The 16,649-nt window shown below is 37.3% G+C and overlaps 1 protein-coding gene across 1 annotated transcript; it reads left to right on the top strand.

Moving 5' to 3' along the window:
* Positions 1–273: 273 nt before the first annotated feature.
* On the top strand, positions 274–12,998 carry LOC139124659 (tripartite motif-containing protein 2-like). Its single transcript, XM_070690782.1, has 3 exons — positions 274–396; positions 7,402–7,517; positions 7,978–12,998. Exon 3 carries the CDS (start codon positions 8,050–8,052, stop codon positions 10,285–10,287), a length of 2,238 nt encoding a protein of 745 aa, XP_070546883.1. The 5' UTR covers positions 274–396; positions 7,402–7,517; positions 7,978–8,049; the 3' UTR covers positions 10,288–12,998.
* The last annotated feature ends 3,651 nt before the right edge of the window (positions 12,999–16,649 follow it).

Here is a 16,649-nt window from a genome sequence, read left to right as displayed (position 1 = left end):
GGTACTTACTTGTGGCGTCTATCGAACGCGCTCGGGTCAAGGGTCACCGCCACTGTGGAGGAGCGCTTGAAAGACGCCACAAGTAAAAGTACCGCTGCGATATCACAGCCAACAAACAGTTACGAGCAGTTTCATGAATGTATTGCACTCCCTCAACCAGCAGTCCATAAAACGGAAGTTCTTTCGTTTTTAAGGACCACCTGTGAATGTCCTTTGTGTTCACATTTGCAGGATGACATCACCGTGCGTGGTATAGGCCTATTTACATGACAAAAGACACACGCACTCAGCTGAGGTTGACCTTTTTCCCGACAACAACACACGGCTACGACACACCCTGGGATCGGAGTGCGTGTTGAAGAGACCAGTCCCCACTTAATTGGCCGAAATTACCAGGTAGGTAGAGTTCGAAGGCAATATTTCTACAGATTAGAGCTCTCGAAGGTGAACACATTTGTGAGATTGGCTTTAAAATGTACAGATGTTCAAGTACGCCGCGTGTGTACTACATGTATGTGAGGTGTCAACAAAACCACATTACACATACAACCTCACCAGGCATCAGCACGTACAGTCTGTCTTTTATTTCGATTGCTAACATTCCAGCCCAGTTCATAGTGTTACTATAAAGGAACGTTTCGGTCACAACGGCGTGGTCATTCTGTGCGATTTCAAACGCCGACGTAATGTCTGTGAGATATTGTTCAAGGTCAGTTGCGCTGCGCCGTGTTGTATGCTATGTTCACCTGGCCAGCAGTCGCGAGAATGGCGTTTGTGCTGTTGACCGTTTGTTTGGCGCCGTATTCACACATATTTAGACACAAATTGACATTATTGCACATGCAGGCTGTTATCCACTTACCCTATACTCTGTGTTTTGTAACATTATAGACAAGGGGTACCAGGTCGTGTTGTCTGATCATATGTGTACATGTAAACAATGGCTATAGCCTAGGCCTATACTAGGCTATACAAAGGTTCGAACACAGTCCCTCCACTGTGGTCCGACATATTATAATCTGAAGACAGTGCTGCCGTTTTTGTGTGTAAACAGCGGTTGACCTGGCCCGACCTACCGGCGTTATCTGAATAACAACGTGATATTTCTAAAAATAAACCTTTCACATTGTACTAGCGTACACGACCTATCGTATCGTATTCACACACAAGAAGCCTCAAATTTAATATGCAGGCTGTTATCCACTGACGCTATATAGCATATTATAGGCCTACTAAATGTTTTGTAACATTATAGATGATATTTGGTTATTCGGTCGTGTTGTGTGATCATATATGTGTGAGTAAATGGCTGTATACCAAGGTTTGACCTATTGTAATATTAACTACAGAAATTACTACAGTTTTGTGTGTGAGCAGCGGTTGACCTGAACCGACCGACCAGCGTTTTTTGTCGACCTGATCTGAATAAAATTCAACGTGACATTTGTAAAAATAAACCTCTCCCATCGCACTACACCTGCCATTGTATTTCATTCACGTTTGAAATTGAACTTCCTACAGCTTGTAGCCGTATTTTTCATTGTCTTGTCACAATACCCAAGACATTCCACTCAAATAGTTCAAAACTGAACTCTGATACGAATAAAGTACTGTAAGCTTATAATAGCAGCGTTTTTTTTCGTTCCACATCAAAAGTTACCTGAGAGGTTACAGTTCTTTGCCGATTCCATCGAAATTCCACCTGTCAGATGTGAATGGAACTGTTTTGGAAAAGCAGACAGAGTTATTTGTGCCAAGGTCAATTCCTATTCCGTATTGTCGACTAATGTCATCAGCTGTTTTTATTGAGGTTCATTCCAGATTGTAGGTTAATGATTTGCAACCTCTTAGTAATGGGGGAACTATCTTGCAGGGCCAGGCAGCGTTGGCTCTGCTGAACCACTGCTATTATCTGATTGGTCGATTGTCACTATTCACAGCAATTTAGGGAGTCCATTTGTATTTTTCAGCAATAATGGTCACATTCAGCAACCTAATTGGCGGGCGCCGCTCTTCTGCCCCTGAACCACAGAGGTATAAAATCTTGCCAAAGTGGACAGTTGAAAACAAATGAACTTGTACAGTTATTTTAATTCAGTGTTGTCAGTTCACCCGTGTCAAAACCGCTAATTACATTATGCGTGGACATGTCGCGTACTGCATATCAACAGAGCCAACTAACTGAAACTGATGACAAGCACTTTAAAAAGGGACTGTAGATGAACTTTTTCTCACTCTTTTTTATTTGTATGTCGATCACAACTTTTTCGCCCTACTCCCCAAAGCATGTTGGAACATCAACTTTTTGTTTACATTTGAGTTCTAGTCCAGAGAATTCACTAACTTGTCAACAGTAACAAGGCTGTCTACACATGTACAGGCTGAGTTGACAAGTTGAGTACAACTTCTATAGTAGAACAAGAAAATGTAGTGGACATAAAAAAATAGTAGATAAATAATACAAAAAATTATCTGTCAATGCGTGGTTACTCTACGTTGGGTACAGTAACCGTGGTTACCAAATACATTTGAATTCTAATCTGGATCAGAATTCACTTGTCAACAATAACAATGCAGTCTACACATGCACAGGCTGAGTTGACAAGCTGAATACTGTGTATCTGTACATGATTTTGGAGTAAATCATGAAATAGTGGTCGATTTTAAAAATAAGAATAGTGAAAAATTCACCAAGTTAATGCTACTAGCCCTATAAATATTCCTTCGTAAATATTGAGCATTTATTGTTGTCTCATTGGATTTTCCTAGTAACTGCATCTCTAGAGTAAAACATTACAATTATGCGTTCGGATAACAGTGAAACTGGCACAATTAAGACACCTAAACCACGGTCACAAGTGAACCAGTGACCATGCCTAATCCATTAACATGTAAACAATTCCAAAGGAAATTGAATTTCAAATACCTACCTGTCTTCCATAAACTATTGCTTCTAGCTCAAGTAACTGTAATTGGTTAGTTTTTTGATGATTTGTAAAGTGTCAAATGTAGATTCATGCCAGCATGAGAAAACGCTAATCGTAGCGTAGAATTTGACCAGTCCATATTGGGAGGTAACAGAAATTAACTTGACAATTGTCCAATGTGTAGGGATTATCACAGGAGGCAAGACAGCTGATAGAAAAAAGACCCTGATTAAAGTACAATGCACCTCGGGGACTTGACTCTCAAAATTTTTCAGTTCCTTTCTCAACTACCACTTGTTATTGCTCATTTGGAAGCCCATGGAGTAAGAAAGACTTTCACCGTCTTATTTGTTTTAAAAATCGAAATTTTTATTTTCTCCATAGAGTTAACACAGGGATGTTGGCCATTTTGAATTTCAAATATCTGCAATTTGCCAAATCTTGAGTAATTTGTTTTTCTAGTAAAAAAAATTCTCGGTGACCCCGATTTTTTTGCAGCATATGTCTCAGCCATGTCTGTCTGTCTGTCTGTATGTCTGTCTGTCTGCTCGATATCTAAACAACGGCTTATCAGATCAGAATCAAATCTGGTACATGGATTCAAGTTGCAAATGGCAAGAACTGATTAATTCTCGGTGGTTGTGGCTTGCTAACTTTGTGCTCATTTGCATAATTAATGATTTTAGAAAAAATGGATATATATTAAAAACGACTGCACATAATGTGATGAGATTTGCTACAAATGTTGATCACACCAAGATATATCAGCTGTGAAAGATATTAAGGGGTGACATAAAAGATAATGGATAATTTGCATATTTAATGAACTTTCCTAATTAGGGATATATATCTGATTTGACTTGATCAAAATGGACAAAACTTGGTATGTATATTGCAGATACTATGATTTAACATTTTTCAAAGTCATTAGGCATTTTTACTTCATCAAACTCTTAATTTGCATATTTAATGAACTTTTGAAATTATTTGAATTGACTGGACCACACTTGCTATACACATTAAAGATACTATGACATAAAATTGTTGAAAGTCACAAAGCATTTTTACTTCAGCCAAATACTTATTTGCATATTTAATAAACTTTTCTTATTAGATATATATATCTGAATAGACTCGACTAAAGTTAATGAATCTTGCTACATATATTGAAGATACTACAAAACAACGTTATTGAAAGCCATTTAACTTTTTTACTTCAGTCAATTCGTAATTTGCATATATTAATGAACTTTCCTGATTGGGGATATATACTTGGATTTAGAATTAATCTGTGGTGAATATTATTCATTATGTTGATCATAACACTTTCAATTAAGTTGCAAACATGTGACAAAGGTTCAAATTTACACATAACTGCAATATATAATGAAACACGTAAGCATTTTCAGTTCATATCTGGTTATTCTTGCTTTTGAAAGAGAATGGTTCAAAGATTCCTTGAGGAAAGTTTAAGCAAATGTTTGTCTTTCACTTTTGAGGTGCTTAAGGTGTTATTAGGTCTGTGCAACTTGAATGACGTGCTAATTCACCTTCCGATTACAAAAACAAATCATATATCAGGCAAGTGTAAAACTCCTGGTCACATTTTATTTTGGATGGTCAAGATGACGACTCTGGTGTATCCGAAGGAACCCAGTACTGTAATGCTCTATTGGCTATTAAACATTGATCCATTTTTGAGTATTTTTGTTCTATCTGTAAAATACAATTGCTTGTTCTAATTCTGAAATTCTGTCGAAATACTTGGTATTTAAACTGTCAATGCAGCTTGCATCGTATATAAGGCTTATTAATTTGTTTACAACTGAAAGTTACTCCGGACTAGAATTCACTTGGTAAATTGCATATTATTGCACCATTCTGATTGGACGAGAGCTCATTCAATTAGGGAGAAGAGGAGTTTGACAATCTACATGTACTTGTTTACAAGAAAAACAAAATGACAAAACATCAAAAATGACAGTGATTGTCACAAATAATGCCCTGTCATTTCTTGCTTTTTATAACATTTTAATGTCTGGGTCAATATGAGACCACAAAACTGGAGTGAAACTATTAAAATTAACATGAGCCCATGTACAAGAATCATGTCAATCGTGGCTTGTAAATTTGGATCAGCCTGATTCATAAAACATTTTGTCAAAGATTCATTAGCATGCTCTTATGCAGAGGTATAAACACTTCTCAACCAGCTGTCTTCAGTAGGGTCTTCTCCGACCAGCTGTCTTGCCTCCCTCAGACAATCACTACACAACAAATACCTGTCATTATAATGTTAATTTCTTTTATACCTTCAACGTGGACAGGTCAGATTCTATTGGGAGTGTTTCTCATAAGATAAAGCCAAATGGTATTTTGAACTAAACATTTTTGCATGAAATAAAATAGATACCTGATATGTTCTTGCAAACAATTTTGTCCTTAGTATATTTACACACTTGGTCAAACATATAGCATATTATTACCTTTACTTGCCAATAACTGCATAGAATGAATGTGAGTGGCAGGCTTCTGCATAAGGGAATTTGAAGGGGTGGCCAACTTAATGCATAACATGACACCACAACAGCAGGAATGCAAAATGCGATGCCACAATAACACAGAATTGACTAAAATGTAACAAGTATAGTAATCCCAATGGCATGGTTAGCTTCAGTCACCACTTACATGTAGGCATGTATTGTACTGATTAAGGTCACCTACAGCATGCAGTGAGTTGACTAAGATGATCGGAACATAAGCGTAGTGTGTACTTGCCTGTTTGTTTTGCCATCAAAAGTTTAATTGTCATCCTCGCAACAGATTTGCCTGAATCTGTCTACAGCAGCGGAAGTGCCTTCGATTATGGCGCTCGTGAATCTCCTGTAGTCGACTGTAGCAACATCTTAGAACATCTGAAAATGTCACAGACATCAAAACCATTATCAGACAAAGTTACCTTGTGCCTTTGTTGTCATTGTGAAAAACTTTAAAATCTACACCCGCCAATAACTAATGCTTAGTCGTAGTGCACCAGTTAATTCATGATAAGTTACATTATTCAGATGGGAAAACTATGTTTCTTAAAAACATTTAGCTTCGTAGGCCATGCTGTATATTTAGTCACGATACATCAAAAACGTGGGCACACACGTACACTATTTTCAGTATAGAGGACATGCCAAAAAATCCCCCCCCAACAAAACTTATTATTGATAATCATACAACTAACAAAGACGGAGAGTCATTTGTGGTCGCAAATTAACAGATTAGGTAGCTTTTTGCTGAGTGCTCCATTCACGTTACAAAACTCTGTCTTGGTGCAAGCATTCAGAACTGCGCTGCTGTACTGATGTTATAAATATGTCTTGTTTGCTTTATAAGCATGATTGTAAATATAATCATATATTTGGTGATTTCATGGAGGAATAATACATTTATTAATTATTAGTTATCATATTGTTATGTTTATTAATTAAGAGATGTTATATACGATGTCTGCTGCAGTTGCATGCTTGCAAGAAGGCAGGCTACACTGAACTAGTTACCTTTTGTTCAATTTTGACTGTTTAAGTTTTGCATTATCAATTCACACTAGACTTTCTCTGCCTGTTTTAGAATTCAGTTGCATCTCAAAACTGTATTCAACTCATCTGTCGTGAAAAGGAGACAAATAGATGTAAATGCAGGTAAAATGGCTTAATAGGGTTGATTGCAAATATGACAGAGGACATTAGGATATTTTACAATGGAAAATTAATGCCAAAGCTGCAGCTTTTGGATTTCAAGAAACATCGAGCAATACAAACTTGCAACTTGCGCATCTATTTCTCTCCCTGAATGAATGCCACTTTATGAAAGTGAGTATTGGCAAAACCAGAGTTATTACGCCTATTTTCAAAAATGGTTGATGGAATAGTCTTCAAAAGACTTCACCAAACGTGCTTATCATAATCTGTCGCAGTTAGTTCTGGAATAACACTTTGTACATAAGTGTTGTTGCTAAGAGCAGGATGCATAGATAAATAGTTTGTAAGCCCCCAGACTATTTCAAACATGATTGCAATCATATAAAGTATGTAGGGGAACCCGTATAACATAATTGCATAACCATGTTACAGCCTTCAGGTACCATATATATCAAATAGACATCGTTGAACCATACCAATGCATATGATATCTGCGGTGTTGTGTTGATTCAAAGAAAGTATATGGAGGTGTTACAAACAACTGCAATCAATGAATGTGTTGTGCAGATACAAAATTTATGCACTCACATTTTGCACAGGATTTTCCTTGTGCCATTTATCTTTCCAAATTTCACTTAACGCGTATGATTACACTTCTTTGCCTGTAGTCTTAGTTTTGTGTTTCTTCCTAGTGAAATAGAGGTTATTTTTTCATGTAAATCATATCATAATTTATTATCAAACAAAACAAAAGAATCTATGTTCTGCTTCCTCTATGATTGCAGCTTTGTATGGTCAGCTAGCAAGAATGGCATGAATGTTGAACATACTGGCCCAAGTGCATATTTTTTCTCAAGATACCTGTGTGATAATTGAATCTCAATGTCAAGAAGCCTTTATAGTGAGTATACAAACATGTTTATGGAGTAAACCCCAATGTTAATGGGTAAAGGTGTAAAACACAGTTACATGTAAGGTAATTCTTTAGGCATACCTGTATATATGCCTCTTGAGAATTGGCTTATAAAAAGTGGTCAAACATGAACGTGGTAAACACAAACAACTAAAATACATGTACATTAGCAAAAATGTCATTATTATCTTTATCATTGTCAGTATGCTAAGCATAAACAATATCTTAATGCAAGTATTGCAAGCCATGAAAAGTCAACATACCAAATCATTGTCAAAGCAATTGACCATTTCTTAAATAAACTTTCATGTAGATTATGGTAGAATGTTCAAATAGAGAACAAGTGATCTTCTTCACTTGTATACAAATAAAACGAAAAAAAGGAAATCAATTTATTTCTACAGGGATGGATATAAATCTTTAATTTAGTATCTTTAATATTTTCCAGATGTCAGAATGAATCCTTCATAGCAGTACCTAAGTATGATTACAGTATCTAGAAATTGTCAAATGAAGAAGCATGGCCACCGGAGGAAGTAACACAAAACCTGGGGTATCCACGATGAGGAGGAGAATACAGGAAGACTTCCTCCACTGTGGCATTTGCTTTGAAGTTTATGAGAACCCCAAATGCCTACCTTGCCAGCATTCTTTCTGCCAGAAGTGTTTGGATAAACATGTGAAGGCTGGCGCAAGATTCAAGTGTCCCCTGTGCAATCAAGATTGTAAGGTTCCGGCAGGTGGGGTGGAGAAACTGCAGCCGAGTTATCTGATAAAGCAGCTGAAGGATATTGTTATCCGTCATGATCCAGTCAGTGATACCAAGTGTGAGATTTGCCAGCTGCACCTGATGCAGGCTGTGTGTGTTGACTGCATGCTTAATATCTGTGCTGACTGCTCCAACCATCACAAGATTATTCCGACCACAAGGAAGCACAGAATCTTCACTGTAGAGGAGTACAACAGTGCAAAGGGGAAGGACAAGGCTTTGATCCAGCCTATGGTGTACTGTTCTATGCACAAACAGGATGTCCTTGAACTCTATTGTGAAAGATGTCATGTCCCAGTCTGTATTCGATGCTCGAAAGGAGATCACAGTTCTCAAGAGCATAAATGTGTAAGCCTTCTCAGTGTGACAGAAAAATTCGAACAGGCACTCTCAAGAGTACTTGACCGTGTTCATGAAAAGAAGAAAACAAATTGTTTGCGGAAAAGTAACTCTGAACAAATGATGGAGTTAATAGAGCGGGAATATCAAGAAGAGTGTTTGTCGATCGAGAGACATGCAGAGAAGACTATCGATCAGGTTAATGCCGCAAAAGCAAGATTATTGGAAAATCTTCGGGGAAAGTTTGAAGACAACAAAGAAATGCTTAAACAGGAGATCAACCTATTTGAGGAAAGTGAGAAGGTTGTCGACGAGGTAATAACTGTGGTGAACAACTTGAAATCATACGGTAATGCTGCTCAAGTCGTGTCATCATATCCCATGGTGCAACAGTACACAGCTCAGCTCTTCTCTGCAGAAATTCCTTTCTTTTCTGATGTCAGCAGCTTGCCAAAATTCTATCCAAATGATAATTCCTTGCAAACCAGTATCGGATGTATAAAATATGACACCATATCACCTGATTGTCTCTCTCTGGGAATCAAACCGCAACGACGAATAAAAGCAGGTGAAGAGATACATTTCAGCATCCAATCAAATAACTTGAAAGTCCGTGAGAAGAAGCCAATGATCAGTAGAGAGATAGCAGGAACATTACAGGATCCTGAGGGAGGTTCTAAAGACTTGGAATTAAGTGAAAGCCAGGGAAATATTGGTAACGAAACCCATGTGATGAAATTTGAATGTCCAAGCATAGGTAGATACAAGCTGTTTGTAAAGTTTAGTAGACGTAATATTGAGGGATCGCCATGGATTATCCATGCATTACCACCATGGCAGAGGATTGAGGCAGTTGGAGGGGAAGGGGAGGAAGCCGGAGAGTTCATTATTCCTCGTGATGTCGCTCAAGATAAACGAGGGAAACTCCTGGTGGTTGATACTGGTAACAAGAGAGTCCAAAAGATAAATTTGCGAAAGGGTCAGAAGAAGGTCATTAATTTAGTTGGTTTAAGTCAACCTATTCTCCCCCATGGCATAGCAGTGTCTTCCGGGAATGAGTACTTCATAACAGATGCCAAGAATAATAAGGTTGTTGTGTCTGATAGGAAAGGCAAAGTAATTGGCTGGTTTGGTGAATCAAAACTCAGGTTTCCATGGGGCATAGCCATCAATGAGGTGTGTGGGTATGTGTATGTTGTTAACAATGGCAAGCATTCGATAGCAATATTTGCTAAAGAAGGTGGGCGTTACAGTTTCAGAAAGTCCTTCTGTACTGAGGGGTCTGGTTTAGGCCAGTTAAATAGCCCTCTTTGTGTGGCAATCAACAGCAAAGATCAAGTTATTGTATCAGACAGGGATAATCATCGAATACAAGTGTTTGAATCGGAAGGCAATGCTCTGTTTGCATTTGGACAGAAAGGGGATGAGGAGGGCTCCTTCGTATGTCCAGAAGGAGTTAGCGTTGATAGGGAAGACAATGTTTATGTTTGTGATTGTTACAACAACAGGGTTCAGAAGTTTGATGAAAGGGGAAGGTTTGTGTGTTGTGTCAGTGGTCCCTCCCAGCTACGTGATCCCAGAGGCATCACAGTGGATGATGCTAACAATGTCATCGTTACAGATGCAGATAAAGTACATGTATTTGCATAATGACAGAGTATCTGTGCAGGGCTATGATGCCAGAAGCCCAAGGATCATCAAGGTGAAAAGGTTAGGTCAAAAGGTGTACCAGTATAACAAGGAGTATTGTATACAAATAAAGCACAGCAAGCCTATGAACAAAGTATTGGTACATAAAACACAGTCAAGGGTATGAAAGAAAGATATATGGAACCCCTGTAAGACAACAATGGTATGTCATGTCAGGTGTTTTAAAGGGTAAGCGCATCCTACCCCCACATGTGGCACCTGCCACACACCAATTTGTAAGTCAAAATAGGAGGTACATGGTCACAGTCTACAGACTGTATTGTATACTAATGCTCAACGGGGTGCAGCTGTACACAGGGCCTAACAATGTACTCAGAAATGAAGTTTGAAACAACACAAAAGTCTAATTTCCCATGTTCAAAGGTCACTTGGCACGTCTAATACCAGTGGGCATCCACCTCATTTTGAAGCTTTTCAAATTTTTTGTAGTGTAAACATGTAAGACCTTTAGAAAAACAGGGTGAAATATGGTGCTAAGTCATTCATCTAGATGGCCATCAAACATCAGTCATGACAGAATAAGTCTGTGAAACATGTGGCATCCAGACCACCAGCTGCCACTGCTGGTGGTGTTTAGTTGATTGTGAAAAGGAGTGGAAAAACTTGCATGTATGCGGCCATTGTCTTGCTTAAACCCTATCAGATTATTCAGTAGATAAGAGTTTTAATGGACGGTAAAAGATCGATCAAAGTGTAGATGAGCACTTCAGGCATTCGCCAATTTGAAAACCAGGGATTGCAGAGGGCTCTTTTTAACTTTTCTTGCCGGACACTATCACTTCCCCATCTGCTAAGTCAGTAAAATTGGTATTGAGCTATATTTACACCTGCTTGGCCTGGTATAATGTAGCACCTTTAGTCCATGAAAATCGTGTTTATATTATCTTCGCTGTTAGGGCCTTGGAATGTACAATTTCAAATATTTAAATGTGAAATGTGCCACCATATGGGTTATCTTCTATTGCTCCGCTTTACAAGATTTAACCAACTTGACCCGATGGTGAAATTTGAAATTGGCTTAACAAGGGTTACAAGTACATTTTTCAATATCGTTAGTGTGATGGGTAACATTAAAAGGGGGGCACACAGGTTGAGTTTTCGGTTCTTTGAAATGGTTGTTTAGATATATTAGTTTTTGTCCATTGTGTGTTTACAAACTTTTAATGAGAACGTAGTTAGGCTAGGTATGAGTCATACCTCATGATGTAATGCCTTGTTATGATTACCACATCTGGTTAATTTAGACTTAAAAATACTTCAGGTGACATTTTGCTTATATAATATAGGGCTGTTAGGTGTCTTTGTTACCTTCAATAGATCTGATGGTGTCCTGTGATGACTTTGTGCTTTGTCAAGTTTATCTGTCAGTATAAGACATAGATTGCCTGTTTTTGTATAACATTTGAGTAAACGAAATGGTTGTTGGTGCCGATGCGTGGCACAAGGACGTTTGAATCTTACTAAATGGTTACATGCAGATTTTAACTATGGCATTTTTGTGAACGTGAAGTTTTGCTGTATGCAAATTGTTTTAAAGCAGTTGTACTTCAATTTTTGCGCGAGCTCCTATCTTCTAGCTGCACATCACAATGGATGCAGACCTTTATTGAAATCTACTGTTTTTACCGAAATGTCGTGGCATTCATTCTTGTATATATATATATATATATATATATATATATATATATATATATATATATATATATATATATATATATATATATATATATATATATATATATATATATATATAAACAATCTGATGACTTATAGAACTGAGTTATTCAAATATTATATATATATAGAGAGAGAGAGAGAGAGAGAGAGAGAGAGAGAGAGAGAGAGAGAGAGAGAGAGAGAGATACCTTCATCTTAGTCCAATCATTTGTATTGTGTTGCTAAGTTAAACTAAGCCACAGTTATCGTGTAAAGAATAATAGAGATTGTTTTGATAAGCCATGAGCATGATGAGATATTTTATAAACCACAATTGTAATAAATTTGATGCACATAATATATGTCTAGGTATCCATGATACTCTTGCAAAATAGGGAAACATATTGTTTTTAATCTGTCACCATTTTCAGAACCCTCATTAATTGAACACATTTGTCAAATATCTTACAAGACAGCTCTCTCAATTTCAGTGAAATCATGAATAAGAAACCTTTTAAGTAAGTAATGAGAAGGGACGTAGGTTTTACCTTTTTGAAATGTCTTTGTGTAACACGTTAGTTGATGTCTTCCTAGATATGTCATCAATTCCATATAATATAATGTTTTTCCCCAAAAGTTCAAGTGGTGTTTACACACATATATTCATAATGTATGTATTTATGTATGTATGTCTGGTCATGTATTTACATACAACTACATTTTCTATATTATTGTAGTTAGTTACTGTTATTTAAATGTTTTGAGTGGTTTTAATGTCAGTAAATCTTGCAGTATTGTATTTTTATTTTTTTAAGTTATTGGTGTCCCTATTAATCTTCAATAGATTTAGAGGTTCGCCTATGATTTCAGTAAATTTTCATAGCAAGTAATTTTATTTCATGGCAAATGTATAGAATTATTTTATCGCTGTAAAAGGAGTTTTTATAAAGAATTACATTGTGAATTACATTATAAAACTTAAGTACTTAAATAGTTTTTTGTATCCATTGTGACTCAAAAATGAGATGTGTTGCAAGTATGAAGTAGCATTGACTGTGAAAGGCAGTTGGGCAAGAATGGCATTCGAAGATGTGATGGTAGTGTTAATTACAGAAACATAGAAACGGATATAAATAGTAATTAGATCATTCTTATGTGGATTGTCACCATACATCCTCGCGGGCACATATACATAAATACAGACATACATTCATACATACATGTACACATACATATATATGATAGACATGCTCATATATATATGAGAGAGAGAGAGAGAGAGAGAGAGAGAGAGAGAGAGAGAGAGAGAGGAGAGAGAGAGAAGAGAGGTATACAGATGCCCTCGTTGCAAAATCACAATGCTCGACTTTGACAAAAAATGCATATGTGCGATATATTTAGCTCACTCGCATATTGTTATGAGCAAGTTCTGTTACAAGGTTGAGCAAATTTTGTCTTCGATAATCTTACACCATATTATGTCTGCAAATGGGCAATTGGCTGACATGACACTGCTGAATGTATTTTGTTACAGTCACTATCCTGGGATCATTAACATATTTGGCAACTTTCATAAAATTTGTTCAAATCCTTTGCAGATTTAATTGGGCCTATACTGGATGTAAAAAATAATAACATCCTGGGGCAAGAGAACTGGTCTAAAACAAAAAGGAGTTAATATTTTTATAATATTCGCAAAATTGCATATGAAGAGACCTACTCATGAAAGGTCACTCAATATGGAAAATGAGCAATTTTATTGACATTAGTGACACTGCTAAATCAGAATGAACTTTTGTCAGTGTCTAAGAAGATTCAAAAGATTTGATGCATTCATCCCGAGAATATATGACTTCTTGGTCATTGATTTCACAGCCTAGCATTCATAGTGCATGCCGCATAAACCAGAAACTGACCATTTCTTGACATTACCAAACGGGATCCATGTACTACGGATTTGATTCCCATAGCAAAATGTCACAGACACATGTATAGACTTACAGACAAATAAATAAACTGACACACACAAATACACGCCAGGTGAAACGATAGTAACCTTACTTGAGTGAACATTTGAACAAAAAAGGAAATAGGTTATGACAGGATAGGTTTTGTCTTTGTCCAAGAGAAAGAATTGGGATAGTAACTTCGGTGTCGGCAATATTGTTGTAGCGAAATCTCTTCGAAATCAAAACATTCTCTGGTCGTATAGAAATGAAATTTAAAGAAGATTTTAAACTGCAACATGAAAATGTCTTTGCTGTAAATCAATGGCACACTCCAAACTGAAAAGGTCTACACATTTAATGAAGTTTGAAGGTAGTGTTTGTCAACCGCCGGGGTATTTTACGTCAACAAATTTGTATAAGAAAAAGGATATGTTAAAATTGTTCACTGTTGACAAGTGAATCTTGGTCCGGACTATAATTCAAATGTAAACAATAATTACTTACTGCATTTTACAAGTATAAACACAGAGTTGACACATTATACACTTCGGTTTCATCGCGCGATAAAACGGAACTAACGATTGACCTACAAAACAATAACATAATTAAGCAAACGTTACCAGTACCTGTCCTTTAACAGTTTCGGTGTGAAAGTCAAGGTCATCGGCATCATTCCTGGACTCGGGGTTGTAGGTAGACATGGACCTACGTTGTAGAGACTTGCGTAAATAATTTCTTATCACAGAATACTGTGTTGAGGAAAGCGAAAACGAGTCGATATGCGAAAGACATGCATAGCAAAACCAAAAAAATGTGAGAGATCAGCCTAAGTTGACTATTGCATCTCGTTCTGTACCACTAATTATATGCAAATAAGCTGTCAGCGCGGTTTTTTGACAGCAATATTTTACAATGTGAGTGAATAAAGTGCTTAATAATATGTGACCCATTGTATTTGCAACGTGAGCTTATGAACGATGAAGCGCCAAAAGAATACGAAAAATAGAATATGGAATAATGAAAACCAGTCCGTCACCAAGAAGAGGAAGTTTTTGGAATGACAACAGATTTATTGTAATAAGTAACTGTACGAAAGTTACGTATGTGAAAGTTTGTTATGCGAATATGCTAAAAATGTACATGCCAGATGAAACAGAACGATTTCAACATGATTGCCAGTCTAATGCAATGTCAATGGTCATTTGAGCCGACGAAATAGTGATATTTTGCCATATTTTGACTGTCCTCCTTCGATTTTAGTTTGAAAAGTAGTTGGCCGACTAATGTCACGGATTACCAGGGATCGTTCCAAATCCGTGACATTATTAGAAAGCAGATTAAGATGGTAATTTTGTCCAATTTCAATGTAAATGGTGATGTGAATCGATGAAATCGTGAAATATGCTCATATTTCGATTGTCATTCCTCGATTTCAGGGTTGAAAATGGTTGCCCGAATAATGTCACGGATTGTTCGACTCGCTGATGACATTCAACGGATAATTTTTGTCTCTGGCGTCAAGTTGAGGGCGCACATTGTACAACCGTACGTGGCGCAGTCCATAACAGCCAGAGTATGAAGTGCACATCGCTATCTTCTAGTCTCCACAAGGCTTGGGGTCGCCTCAATTTCATCGTCAACTGGACATTGTCAGATTACAAACAAAATAGCAGATCAAATAACGCAATCGGTACCAATGTGCGCTATAGATACCTGCCGATCACATGAGCATTCAGAACAAGATTTAGGGAGTCCGACAAAGTGTGCTACAACGGATCCGGAACTCCCTGGTGATAATGAGCGTGGTCGTGACTCGACAAGGGATATAAAGTAATAAGGTTATTCATAACAAATCGGGACCCTATCGTACATCGTATACCGCTGCTGTCTGATGTACTCGGATACAAATCCTGATATTTTTCAGTGTCAGTGGACACGGAGCCCAATAACTTCAGTATTTAATGCACGCTATATGACCTTTGGACCTTCACTCTACATCGGAAAAATCTCAGTGTCACGATCATAAGGTCGCTTCACAAGCATTATGTAGTATCGCAATATAAACAACGGCTGAATTGGGCATTTTCCCTTATAAAAGCCGGATTATCGCAAATCTATGGAAATGTAAAAAAGCAACGCTACTGATCGGACGTGCCGGGTTTGGTCCCGGAATCTAGTAATTTTGCAATGTTTCAGGCGTTAACGTTCATTGTCATTGAATCTTGCATATGATATACGATGTCTGTGAATATGTAGCGACTGAACTTGAGTCGAAAATGAACTGAAAAAATGTTCCGTTTTTTTGTCGGAGAACGCATATGTTTCAAAATGTGTTCCCTGTACGATTTTTGACCCCTCTTTGCATATGCCTAGAAAGTGCCCATCATGATAATTCATATTAATCTTACGATCAAAGCGATGCTATTAGAATTGAAAAACTCCCACCCAATGTATGCAAATAGGTGCGTCATCAGTAATTCCCCTATTGTACGCCCACGGTCCTGTAATTTCCCGTTTAACAACATTAGGGCTCACTGAATTTTCTTTTTGAATTCTTTTTGATCGACACAGTTTACAGTGCGTGCTAGTATCAGTACGCGATTGCGCAATCCCGGATATTCGTGACACTAGGTATTTTTGGCTTTTCTTTTAAAGTTCGAATTTCAATTGTGTAAAAAAGTGTATGATTGCTCAAAA

This window comes from Ptychodera flava (genome assembly GCF_041260155.1).
Source record: "Ptychodera flava strain L36383 chromosome 23 unlocalized genomic scaffold, AS_Pfla_20210202 Scaffold_24__1_contigs__length_23054250_pilon, whole genome shotgun sequence".
NCBI lineage: Eukaryota > Metazoa > Hemichordata > Enteropneusta > Ptychoderidae > Ptychodera > Ptychodera flava.
The sequence above is the reverse complement of the archived record's forward strand: the minus strand, read 5'-3'. Positions and strand labels throughout refer to the sequence as shown.

What these genes read in the sequence shown, in the direction of transcription:
- LOC139124659 (XM_070690782.1), top strand. Translation starts at nt 8,050, where the DNA reads ATGGCCACCGGAGGAAGTAACACAAAACCTGGGGTATCCACGATGAGG.